The following is a 13,742-nucleotide window of genomic DNA, read 5'->3' as shown; positions in this document are numbered from 1 at the left end:
TATACAGCCCTAATGCATATGCATGTATTTAAATGTATATGGAAAAAAAATAAAAAATAAAAACAGTTGGTTCTTGAGCTAGTGTCCGAAGAAGCTAATCTACTCTTGTTGGTTCAAAGAATTTGTCATCTATGAGCACAAGCTTTTAGAGTTGCATACCTCTACCCAATCAACCCTTAATTTGTTGTTCAGAAAATAAAAATGAGATGGGCTTGTTGCCTTGAGGGATATGAAACTCGTGTTTTGTTTCTTTCTTCTTGATCTTTTCTTTAGACTGTTCAAAATAAAAGTGGTATCTTGAATCACGATGGAAATTATTTTGAGTAGTGCCTTACAACTTTACGCATAATATTAAACATTTTGAGTATTCATTCCATTTTATTAGTTTTTTTTTTTCTTAATTCAAATTTTGAACTTTGAACTTCAAAATTTTTACCATTTTAATAACTGACACGTTGGCACGTATAGTATTTCGATTGATGCAATCCAAGAGGAAGAGGATGCCAAATCGTGATCAGTCTTTCAACTGTTCATTTTGTCTAATGCTCGAGTAATACAAGAACTTAGTACAGAGACAATACTTTTCGACACATTGAAAAGCCTAATGAATTGGGGAAGTTGACACAAATTAAGGAAAAATCTTTTATAAAATAGAACTATCATGTAAACAAGAAAAAGAAAAGGAAAGGAAATCTAACTTAGAGAGAGAGAGAGAGAGTCTAACTTCTTTCTAGAAACCTTCCCTAAAAATCGATCTAGGGGAGGGTTCCCTCCTTCCTCTTTCCTTCCTCCCTTCTCCCTTCTCCCACTTGCATATGTTTATTTTTTTGTCCATGTGTTTTAGGTGTTCTTTGTTCAAAGCATGGAAGAAGTTGATCTATTGTTTTCCGAAGTCCAATGGTCGAAATGCGCTCCATAGTAGGTTTCCCAAGGTGCCGATCTACAAGAAGGTCGAAGATTTGAGTCAAAAGAAGCGGCACGTGAGCCACACCCGTGGGTCAAAGCTCACGCATGACATCCACGCACTAGTGTTTATGCTGCCGCCACACGCAACGTTTTTGGAGCTAGCGACTTCGTCTTCTTTAGACTTGACTACCTACCGTGCTACTATGGTGGCACATGTCCCTCACGTGCCACGTGCCACCTTCGCCGCTTTATTTGATATTTTGTTTTCCTCCAAAGTTGAAAATGCAAATCTACAACTTCTCAAGCTATAATTCATTATTTTTCTATATATATTTAATTTCTGTTATGATTGGATAATAATAATAAAAAAAAAACACTTGTCTCTTAAATTATATCCATAGAGTGTGTCATCTACTCTATCTTAGATAGAATATGAGATTATGTGCACTCTGTCTTAGATAGAGTAATGCTGCCTCTCAAACTTTTGGTCTATAAGAGTTATAGTATGGACAAGACTATGTCAGTCACAAAAAAATTTATATACTGATGAGTTATTATCAATTGTAGTTGGCTTATTTTTTGTATGTCTGATTAAAGTTATAATGTCCTGTTTATAGTGAATGAAGTTCATTTTAAATTTAATTAAAAAAAAAAGGGAAACGAAATCCACCTGAAAAGTGTACCCGTGAATACGAAAACTCAGCCCATGATGGCAGACATGTCCCTGTAAGCATAGAACAAACCCTATTTCACAAATAAAACAACTTACTGAATGTAGCTTTCAAATCCACTGTAAAGTAGCACTGTAGCACATGTTTGATTGGAAAGAATGTGGTAAACAGTAGCATATATTGATTTTGATCATGCAAAAGAAAAAAAAAAAGGAATGGCTACCCGAGATCTTGAAGTCAATGTTTTCATCTTTCCATTTATGACTTAGAAAGAATACCTTTTTTTAGGCCCTAACAACAACAAACATTGTGCAGAAAAGAAAATGATTAAAATTATGCCAAAGTTTTCTCGGATAGTATAATGACCAACCACTCTTGGGTTTGAAAATAAACTTTCGAATGGTAATTGGGAGTTTTGCTTTCCATTTTTTACTGTTCAAAGTAGAAATAACAGTGAATAAAGGGCCTTGCCTTGTAAAAATAAAGTATGCCCCATGAATCAGCCATGATCTTCCCCATAATATTTTTCATGGAAAACAGTATATATTGGACCTATGAGTAACGCTAGGAGCCGGACGGGTGAGAATGGTAAATTTACACCATTTAATAAACACATGACAGTTTTAGTTTTTTGAAAAAATTTAGATGTAAAAACAACAGTATATTAATATGTGCACCAATCTAATGTGATTGGTTAAAAAGTAAATTTTATTAAAAATAATATTAATTTAAATTTTGAATATGAGATAATCATTATTAATATGCAGATTAGTACACGATTTTACTTATATATAACAAAACTCTAGTTTTATAATAAATGAAAAATAGATTTGTTTGTAGGGAAAGAAATCATGTACCCTCCATACCCTTCCCTCTCTCTCCCTCTCTCTCTCTCTCTCTGAGCCTTCATGGGACACTTCCAACTCGTCGCCACTATCCCATTCTGTCAACACTTCATAGGACACTTCCAACTTATCAAGGAAGCTAAATAGAGCTGCCTTCATTGGTATATCCATATTCCAATTTAACATCATCTAGCGGCATCTTGAAAAATGGTTGGTCTGCTAGCTCTGTCTCGACCACCATGTATTAATTTTGGGGCCCGACGTCGACCAAGAAGCTGTAACTAGTTTTTTTTTTTTTTTTTTGTTTCTTTATTTTTTGGGCAATCTGTCTTTGTTTTTCACTTAATTTCTTACATTCTGTCCTTAGATTTGCTCTATTAATGAGTTTTTGGTGTGGTGAGAATGAGAGAAACCAAGTGTTTTTGAGAGATGTATCGGACGAGGAGAGGAGAGAGAGGTTCCGGACGAGGGGACGAAGGGAAAGGAGAGAGAGTTGCAAATGAAGTGAGATGTGTCGAGAGAGAGCTTCGGGGGAGAAGAGAGAAACGGGAGAATTCGGGAAAATGAAGGAGGAATTAGCGAGAATGGGCTCGCACCCACCGCAAGTTCCATGAGTTTATTATGTGTTTGTAATTTGATTGGAGGGTGTAAAAGTAAAAAGAATAATGTTACGTACAGTTATTTTTATGTATTTTTTGTGCACTCCATTAATGTGATTGACTGCATTAATTTTTTTTAATATACAACCAATCACATCAATGAAGTGTAAAAGAGCACGTAAAAGTCACTGTACATAGAATTTTTAAAAGTAGAAATAACACCTGACCAATTTGAAGGTTTTGCTTAAACTATTAAGAGTTTTGCATTTTGCACTTTAGACCAATGTTTTGAATACCGTACCGGATGTCGTACCGGTCAAGCCACTGAAACGAAATATTTCGGTACTCGTACCGTTTCAGGATAGTCGATATATAAATAATTTATATATATAAATATATATAAATTATATTTTAAAATAATAGTTTATATATGAATAAATTATACATAAATACATATGTATATATAAATTATAAATAGTCTGGTCTGAATTGGAAATCAAAAAATAAGATTACTATTTAAAAAAAAGAAAGAAAGATAAAAGGCCGAAATACCGGCCAATATAGGCCGAATCTAGGCCGGTATAGCCGGTACCGATCGGTACGACCTGTATTTCAGCCAGTACAAAACAACTACCATACTTATACTGAACCAGTGATAGGAATGGAATGTACTGGCCGGTACGGTACCAAAAACAATCCTTTAAACTACCAAAATTTGATACTTTGCATTACTTTGAATGAAAAATAGTTTGATGTGGCACAATTTTGAAGGGATCTTAATAAAGAGAGCAATGTATTAGTTTCAATAGTTTATGGTGAAAATGCAAAACTCTTTTTCCCTTTCCATGAATCCTATCTCCGGTATCTGCACCAGCGCCTTGGAGAGGGGGAGTAGCCAGCTTCAAGGGACAGCTTATAAGCTTTTACCATCAACTGAAACCTCCAAATATTCTGAAGTGATTAGTCTATTTGACAGTATTTTGTCGTTTTTATAAGCTCACCCTCCAACCCTTAACTTATGGGGAGAAGGATATTAAGTTTTTTCCAAAGACTGATTGGCATTTGAGAGATACTTCAAAGAACACAAGATTGGAAAAGCTTCCAACCCATTAACAAATTAAATAAAAACTTGAATAATACATGAGCTATAATTTTGCTTTGCATGTGGCCAAAGGATAAAAATGAAAACAAATTCCCTGACCAGCCTCAAGAACTAAGTTTCAAAGCATACAAAGAAAGCCTTTGAATCTGTTGTGCATTATTTGTCTCGAAGTTAAAAAGAAAAAGGAAAAACATTAACAAAAATAGAAAAAGAAGAATATCAAAACCAAAAATCCACACTACCCAAGCTAATATCGTTTCCCAAGAATTATGCCGAGGATCACAGAGACCAGAGCTACTCCCAAGATGAACTTATAGCTCGAGAGAGGAGAAACCACAGCAGTTTGAGTGTGGGTCTCTGAAGCAGATGAGGTTTGAGCAACAGGTGCTTCTGACTTTTTCTTGCTCTTCCTTTTTGATGGAGTGGAAACGGTTGATCCAATGTCCCGGGATTTGACCTCCATCCCTTCCTTGTGTTCAGTTGGACTGCTAACATCTCCCTGCAACATAATTTACATATCAGCAACTCTTAGGTACTGCAATCATTTGTTGTTCACCTGAAATGTTACAGGGCGCAGCTAGAGTGGATGTTCTTCCACTTTGACAAATTGAAGAAACAGATAGCACAGTTGGGTGTATGGTCATAAATTCTAAATTTTAACATTAAATCTATAACTTTTGAGCACAAGGTGATCTTGGAAATAAAAATAAATAGTAAAGGAAGCCACCAAAAAGTAAAGGTGGAAAGCGAAATTGGTGGAACAAAGAGGATTTCCTGCTGTTGATGATGATAGGTTACGTTTTCATAAGTGGCTAATTAGAGAGCTTTCAACCTTGACTGTGTTCTTTTCCATAATTACTACAATTCATTCATCTTTGATACAACCAACAAGAATTTAGGTTAGAAGAATTGCTAATAGATTTCATTATTAAATACATGACTTTGCTATGATACAGAATTTGTTTTCAATCTCAATTGGCCTGAAGAGAGAGATTTAATCCAACTTGGGTCTGTGACACTGTGTAAGGACTTCCTTAGTCCAACTTATATAGATACTAGGGTTTTTTAGTGGGTACAACGAAATGGCAAGTGGAATGGAAATAACCTTTCGTGACAGTTTATCATCAGCCTGCTGCAATTTCTGCTCAAGCTCTTTGACTTGCTTCTCTAGTAGCATGATTTCTCTGTTCTTTGCTTCAAGCCCTTCAAGAGAATGCTCCAGTGCTGCTTCTCTTTTCAAATCCTTTTGAGAGTTCTTTTCTTTCTGGTGGGAAGTTCAAACCAGGAGACTTTCAAGAACAATCATTTTTAAAATCCTTCGATTGAATCTCCATATAAAAATCTCCAAACAGAGAATCGTGATGCAGGCCATAAAAATATTAAAAGATCTACACAAGTAAATTCAAGTACAAATATGTCTTGAACTATGACTACTGCCTAACCTGTTCGGCATGGGTGTTCTGAGCAAGTTGTAATTCTTTTTGAAGTTCTAACACCTTTACATGTAATAAATCTCTATCCTGGACTTTATGAGCATGATCCTCTAATTTTGAAATTAATTCTGCCTCTTTTCCAGCCGCAGCCAACTGAATGCTTTGAACCTACAGCCATCATGTTAGTCAGAAATTACCCAAACGTTCATCAGAGGTTTAACTGAAAAAGAGAAACGGACAAACTGAAGCTGAAGAGCTTATTCTCAAGATTCCTGATCGTTGCAATAGTTGAGAGACTGGAATACCTCTTGTTTCAGTTGATCTTCAGATTTCATTAACTGTTCCTCAAGTTCCTTAAGCCGAGTCTGCAAAACAGGTTTCTCATCAATCTCAGCCTTGAGATTTTCAATCTCAGATTTTAAAGCATCTTCTTTTGCATTCTGTTCCTTCAACTTTTCTTCAAGCTGCAATATCACAGACTCAAGTTCCTTCTTGGAATTTTGATGCGTTTCACTAAGATGATTGTTCTCTTCCATAATTGAAGATATCTATGGTAACAAAATATGCTTAGGACATCATGGGACAAAAAAATATCATAGCACTTTTTACCAAGATATCTAATGAACTTTGCTCCAAACCTGAGATTGTAGTTTCTGCCCTTCAGAAGCAAGCTGATGTGTCAAAACTTCTATGGCCTTCTTTGAAGAGTTAAGCTGTTCAACCGTTTCGTCCTTCTCTGCAAGAGCTGCCAGTAGTTTTGCCTGTAAATTGCTCAGTTTGGACTCATATGCAGCCACTTCCTCTGTAAGCTTCATATTTGCCACAGCCAGTCCTCCAGTCTCTTTTTCTAAGTCCCTTGATTTGATCTGCAGTTCCTCAACAATGCTTTCCAGATGCTTTAACTTAGAGAGAGTCTGTTCCAGCTCAATGTTTCGAGCTTCAGCAATCGTAGATGATTCTTGAGCCTGTTCTTTATACAATTCTATCTGGGTTTCTAGAGCATTCAGTTTCACACTCAAGTCCTTTGCTTCTGAATCTCTGTGACTGAATCTGTGAATGGCTTCTTGTAACTGTCTTTCTGCTTCCGCAATGCGCACCTCAGCTGCAGAATGTAGTTCCAAGGCTCTTGAGTGCTGGCCTGTTAACTCTGAGACAGTGTTCTTATGAGAAAAAAGTTGTTGGGTGGTGGCTTCCTTCTCGGAAAGAGCAGAATTAACCAATTCCTGAAGTTCATCAATCTTACTTTTGAGCTGAACATTGGTCTCAACTAACAGCTCATTCTCTGAGAGAGACTGAGAAGCTCTATTTTCAGCATTTGAAATCTGTTCTCTGAGTTCTTCATTTATGTTTTCTAAAGAAGCCAATGTCAATAAAGTCTGATCCAATTCTGCCTTCAAAGATACAGTTTTCCCTGCTGCCTGCGCTACCTGCTCTTCGTAAATCTTTACTTGGTCTTCATGAATCCTCAGTTTCTCAAGCAAAGATTTTGCCTCAGAATCCCTGTTGTTGAAGTTTTCTATAGCTTCCTGAAGTCTACCCTCAGAATCCCTTGATAGGGAATCATGTAACAACTCAAGCTCTGTGTTTCTTGCAGTAGTTTGCTCTATCAATCTTCCATGTTGCTCAAGTTGCTCCTCTGCATATTTAAGCTTCTCCATTACCTCACTCTCTCTCACCCCTGAAGCCTTAAGACCAATTTCAATGCTTTCCAACTTCTGTAGTGTCAGATTCAATTCATTTCTCAAGACTTCCGATAGATTTTCTGCTTCAGCAAGCTTCTTGCCAGAACTGATCGAGGCATCTTCTAGCCTTTTCTTCTCATTTGTTGCTGTATTCAAGGACTCTATCAGCTCTCTTTCCTTTTCGTGAGCCGTTTGAAGTGAAATTTCAAGACTTGACACTCTGGCTTCGAATGCTTTGAGTTCTGATGCGAGTTGAGCTACCTTGTGAGATTGTTTCTCGGAATCTGCTTCTACATCCCCACATTTAATTTCTAATGTGCTGATCTGTTCTTCAAGTTCCTGAATTCTATACTTCTCTGTTTCGAGTAACAACTCTAGCTCACTCGCCCTTTTACTGGCATCCTCCACTTTGGAATGAGATAGTTGGATCAAGTCTTCTAGCTCAAGGCTGCGCTGATGGTTCATACTGGCTCGATCCTCATGTTCAGTGCATTTCCCCACAGCAATCTTCAATTCCTCCACAAGCTCTGAATTCCGTAATGAGGACTGATCTAGAGCTGATTCCAGCAGAGTAATTTTTTCTTGGTATTCCAGCATTTGGACATTCAGCTGCACTTTTTCTTCCTCAGCCACTCTCAATGTAGCATTAAGTTCAGATATTTTGTCAGAAACTTCTTTAATTTCTCTCTCAGTATCACTGCTTTTTAGTTCCAGAAAATTTAGCTGTTGCTCAAGCTCCACATTCTTCTGCTCTGCTGCTATACATCGTGTCTCAAGCTCTCTTAGTTGCGATTTTGCCTCTTCTGCTGCTGCATTTGAAGCCTGGATTATATCCTCGAGCTCAAGATTCTTTTGAGTTGTTGTCGTTGCTGCAACTCCAGTTTCATTATGAAGCTCTTCCAGAGACCTCAACTTTTGTTCAAGCGCTGAATTGTTGGACAAAGCTTGAGACAAAAGAGAATCTGTTTGATTGAAATTCTCATCTGAGAGCCTCAATTTCTCCTCGAGATTGCTGTGCAATTCCTCCAATTGCTTTGCCTTACTAGCCATTTCTGCCACAGCTACTTTGAGAGCTTCTTTTTCTTCGAGCACTTTGGCCAGTTCGTCTTGTACAGCTGAAACTTGTGCTTCCTGGGTTTTCAATGCAGTCTCAACCAATTCCCTCGAGTTTGTTTCGTCCTGATGCCTCAACTTGATTTCTACCAGTTCAGAAACCTTTAATTGAAGATCTTCTTTGGTTGAGGCTAGATGATTTTCAAGTGACAAGACATGTTCCTTCACCTGAGATTCTGAAGCCTTCCTCGAGTCCAGGTCCTGGGTCAGTTCATTTATAAGATCTTCTCTTGAAGAAAGTCTCTGCTCTATGTCCAGCAGTTGGGATTTTGAAAGCGTCAATTCCTCTTGGACGGCAGAAAGCTCTGCTGCAGTTGTCTTAAGTGCTTCTTCAACCTTCTGATTTTCAGCAATCTTGTCATACAAGCCCTTAAGCTCTTCTTGTAGGGAAGCCATCTGATCTTCCATTTCTTTTGCAGTCAGTTTTGTCACTTCAAGTAATCTCTCAAACTCCAAGGCCCTCTTTGTCTCAGATTCAGCATGGGATCCACTTTGTTTGTGTAGATCCTCAAACTTTTGTGTCTCACCTGCAGAACATTGCAGATCATCCTCTAATTCCTGCATCCTCTTTCTTGAGCTTTCAAGCTCAAGGCTGAGACCATCAAGTGCTTCTTTCACTTCAATCAGCTCCTTGCTCTTTGCCTCTTGAGCTTGCAGTTCCTCCTGCAAAATGTTTATCCGTGTACTGTGTTTTTCCTCTGCTTCTACAATATGCTGTTGCATTTTGTTGTGGCTGAGTTCAAGCTCTCCATACTTCTTTTCTCTGCCAACCAGCTTCTCCTTTGTCAGAGAGACCTCTTCCTTCAGCTGAGAGTTCTCAGATTCAGAATGCTTAAATGCTCCAGCTATTCTTTCCAATTCAAACTCAAGTTCTCGTATTTTCTCTTGTGCTTCTAGTAATTCTCTGCTTGGATTGCTTGAGCTTCTCTCAATGACAGATACTGTTACATCTGTGTGCGAAGCATCTTTCACATCTTTAGATTCCTTCTCAACTTTTATAAACTCTCCATCGGTTTCTTCCTCTTCTCTTTTTCCTTCTTTTCCTAATACAGGCAGCTCTCCATTTGTTACCTGTTACAAGATCATTGAAGTCCACATCAAGTACAAAGCAATCTACATAATGCATCTACTATTGGCATAATTGATTTCACACAAAAAATCATACTGTTCGTTTCTAATACAATCAAGCATTTGGAATTTTACCAAGTCATCTCCTTTCAATCAGTATAATTTCAGATTGCGGCTGCAATTGTAAATTATACTAGCTCCAGTAGCAGGTTAAATTTTCGCTTTCAAATGATCAGCTAACGAGCTAGAATAATTTTAACTTCTAAATTTCCCATAGACCCATAACCCTTGATTTTATACATGCATAGAGACACTTCTCTTTTGTCAGCACATTATAACAATAAGTTGACATTATAATGAAAGTCACATTAGTATAGTTTGGTGAAAATGTAGGAAAGGAAGCACAAATTTATATATAAGAAGATTGACAGATGTTAGAACATTCGGAAGTTAGCTTATTTGATAGGATGTATAACAGGGGAAAAGATAATTCACAGATCCAATAATAGAGATGCCGTGCATCCCATGCTCATGTCACCTATGATCAAAGGTATGAAACACAGACATTCATTCTCTACACGGACTTCCATGATGCGTAAACAAGTAAGCAGATTTTTCTGTGAATTTCTTGAAGTTGTTTGCATTGAGAGATGGTGGCATCCAATTTACTTGCATAACACCCTTCCAGTAGGTACCATACAGTGAATAATTTCATTGTATTAATATCAGTTGTCTTTCATGGTTTGTTTCAATAAATCTATTTCATTCAGCGTGAGCTCACAAGTAGAAACTGTACAGTCAGCAAATATAAGATTGTGTTTGTGGTTACCTTGATGGGATCGGCATTACTCACAACATCCTCAGCAGCCTTCATCACCGGAACTTCTGAACTCACTAGTGTTTCCTCTTCCATGTCAAAACCAAGATGCAGCTAATACACTTGCTTGTCTGTTATTTTCAAAAATTCAGCATTACACAAATATACAATAAGAAAACAACATATGAGGAATGCATGTATGTGTTGAGATAAATAATAAAATCTACCTCTTCCCATTAACTTAAGGTTTTGGGACACGTGGTGATTTCACATAGTATCAGAGCGAAGTCCTGAGTTCGAACGTTGACTCTACACTTTATCCTATTTAATTAAATATTCCACGTGTTGAGCCAGCCATTGAGAGAGAGTCCAGCCCACCCATGAGGAAGAGTGTAAAGATTTTATTAATCAGCTTAAATTTTTTAGACAAGTAGTGATTTCATAGTATGCTCACTTAAATATACTATTTTCTAGACAAGAAAGCAAAATTAAAAGTCGAAAGAATGGCTGCATTTGTTGTCACCTCCAAGTTAGTTAAATGAAAAAATGCTCACCGGTTTCACATTTTAAATTCATTCAGAGGAGACATATCAAATAAAAGCACTTGATCCGAAGGAAAAAAGAAAAAGAATCACAAAATGTTTAAACGTCTTACAGCAACCTTAGTATACTACACTGTTTGAGATTCAACCCTGGCATTTGATCCAAACATTGACTTATATTGTTATTTTTTATTTTTTGAAAAGAAAAAATAAAAAAGAGCAAAACTTTTAGATGTCAGGTGAAATTGTCAAAAAAAATAAAAGCACAGCTGTTGAAAAGTTGTAGTGCCCTACCTGTCATTCATAAGTCAGAAGTGATAGATCCACATATACATTTTGCAAAAATAAATTTATAAACTGACAAGGCTTGACGTAATGTGCCAGATCTATTTTACAATAAATTTTTTTTTAAAATTTAACGTATGACGACATTAAGACACGTCTATTTATAAATTTTATTTTTATAAGATTACTTTTCGAATCAATCATTTTTTTTTTCTAACAGTGAATAATAATGAGAGCTAAAGATGTGTCCCTTATAACTATAGACAACCTACAATCAAGTGAGAACTTCAATTCAAGGTTGTATCTGGACCGTTCGTTGTATCTGGGACCCACCATTAGGGGGGAGTTCGGTCCGGTTCGGTTCGGTCCGGGGAGGTTTTGTGGACCGGACCGAACCTATTCGGTCCAGGGTTTTCTCACCCTGGACCGGACCGAACTCCCTCAGGACCGGTTCGGTCCGGTCCTATTCGGTCCGGTCCGGTCCGGTCGGTCCATTCGGTCCAAGGTTGACTTTTTTTTTTTTTTTTTTTTTTTTTTTTTTTTTTTTTTTATCTAATGACATTTTTTTTAATACTTATGTAATTATATTGTAATATATTTAATATATATATAGTATACTATTATATATATATATATATTAGTAATATGCTAATACTATTAGTCTATTAGTAATAATACTATAACTAATAACTATATGTAATAATAACTATACTATAACTAATAACTATATGTAATAATAGTTATAGTGATAACTATATATGTAACTATATGTAATACTAATAACTAATACTATTAGTCTATTAGTACTAATAACTATACTAGTATTAATAACTATACTAGTACTAATACTATAACTAATAACTATATGTAATGATAGTAATACTATATGTAATACTATATTAAATAATAGTAATACTCTTATTACTAATACTCTATGTAGTTATAGTGATTTAATACATATTATAACTATAGTCTATATTAGACTATTAATATTTTTTTATACCATATATAATTATATAATTAATTATATACAACTATTTTATAAATAATATATATAAATATATTTTTTTTTAATTTCTATTCGGTCCGGTTCGGTCCGGTCCGGGGTGAAAAGCTCCCGGACCGGGACCGGACCGAATCCTCTCGGTCCCTTAAAAATTGGACCGGACCGGACCGGTCCCAATTCGGTCCGGTCCGGTTCGGTCCAAACAGTGCCGGTCCGGTCGGTTTTGCCGGTCCGGACCGGCCGATACTCACCCCTACCCACCATATGCTAGCATTCCAAGATGGATATGTTATAATTCTAAATCAAAGCTTCCAACAACAATGACACTAAAGGTAAAAGACATGGCGGGTGGGAGCCACTACCAAGGTAATCTTAGCACCTCCATCTACTCTTTTGACTCTTTTCAATCCTTGAAATCAGATCTGGACAGATATATAGTCTATAGCCTCTATTACATGATAGTTATATTTTATTATTAAAAATAATTTTAAAAAATGATAATTAATAATTACGGAGCTAATTCAGATATAAATTAGAGGTTCCATCCTATATATTCATATTTTTTTAATATTTAATGATTATTATTTTAATTTAATACGTCATAAAGACACTCTAGAAAACGAGAGAATACCGTCAACCGGAAAATGACCATCCCATCTTCTGACACATCGAAAAAGTGAAAATATTTCACTTTGACCTTTAACAGTTCTGAGGAGTGAGGGAGAAAAAAAAGCTTTGAGTAAAATATTAATTATAATTAATTAAATATTTCAGTAAACAGCTCTCAAGTCCTAATGTTTGCATCCACCAACCCCAGAAACGCAGTTGAAAAAAGGGAAAACTAAATAATTATTTAAAGTCCAGAATCCAGATCTCTCTTCCTTCTTTTATGAGAGAAACTGATCGGAAATATATAAGCAGATGTCAGGCGAAATGATCATGATCATAGTGATCATATCAGATCAAACAAAACAGAAGATCAAAGCACACATGCAATAAAGGGTCAAACTACATCAGATTCTTAGGAAAAAGACATTACCGAAGATTCATGATCAGCATCAAAGATCAGAGGTTTACAGTCTTTACCAAAAGAATCGAACGAGAATCACAACACAAACAATCTAATCTTTTTTTGTTTTTCTATTCAAGAAACCGATAAAGAACATAGATAACGCAGTGACAAAGCCTGTATTGAATCTTGATCATTCTTCAAACATGATAATTATAAAAAGACGAGTTAGAAACAGAAGATAGATAAGGGATGAGAGAGGCCGCTTGCCTGAGAAAGTTGGGGAGAACTTTTGCTTTTTTCAGCAAAATGCTTTTCTTTGTTTTCTTAAAAACTAACAAAGATAGAGTTGCAGGAGAAGCTGATGACGAAGCTGATTGAGGATCATCAATGGCGGAAGGGGAGGAAAGAAATCTGTTGACAGAGAAGAGAGAGATTCTTGGTATATAAGTCGAAGGAGTAGGTGTCTACTTTTTATGTGCGCTGTGGGACAGCACGTGGGGGGCCCTTTACCATTTGGTCCGAACGCTGCCGCTTTTGTAGTGTCATGTTTAATTTGGATAGCAAAGTAATTTTAATTCCCTCGTTTAATTATTATAATTTTTTTAAATTTTAAATAAAATATAATAAAAAATTTAAAATTTTCAAATTTCAAAATTGAAGA

General features: G+C 36.2%; 1 protein-coding gene across 5 annotated transcripts; it reads right to left on the bottom strand.

The window, feature by feature from the left end:
• Positions 1-4,094: 4,094 nt before the first annotated feature.
• On the bottom strand, positions 4,095-13,529 carry LOC122307105 (golgin subfamily B member 1-like). Of its 5 annotated transcripts, none has more exons than XM_043119741.1 (7): positions 13,349-13,529; positions 10,249-10,367; positions 6,195-9,422; positions 5,862-6,104; positions 5,566-5,724; positions 5,229-5,387; positions 4,095-4,622 (listed from the first exon to the last, which is right to left on the bottom strand). In XM_043119741.1, the coding sequence occupies exons 2-7, from the start codon at positions 10,330-10,332 to the stop codon at positions 4,371-4,373; spliced, it is 4,125 nt and encodes a 1,374-aa protein (XP_042975675.1). In that variant the 5' UTR covers positions 10,333-10,367; positions 13,349-13,529; the 3' UTR covers positions 4,095-4,370. The 5 variants fall into 5 exon arrangements, with proteins under 5 accessions (XP_042975675.1, XP_042975679.1, XP_042975680.1 ...); XM_043119745.1 differs by having other exon boundaries at positions 5,862-6,020; XM_043119746.1 differs by having other exon boundaries at positions 5,862-5,921.
• Between the last annotated feature and the right edge of the window lie 213 nt (positions 13,530-13,742).

Source organism: Carya illinoinensis, chromosome 4 (genome assembly GCF_018687715.1).
Source record: "Carya illinoinensis cultivar Pawnee chromosome 4, C.illinoinensisPawnee_v1, whole genome shotgun sequence".
Lineage (NCBI taxonomy): Eukaryota > Viridiplantae > Streptophyta > Magnoliopsida > Fagales > Juglandaceae > Carya > Carya illinoinensis.
Note: the sequence above shows the minus strand (reverse complement) of the source record. Positions and strands in the feature narration are given on the sequence as shown.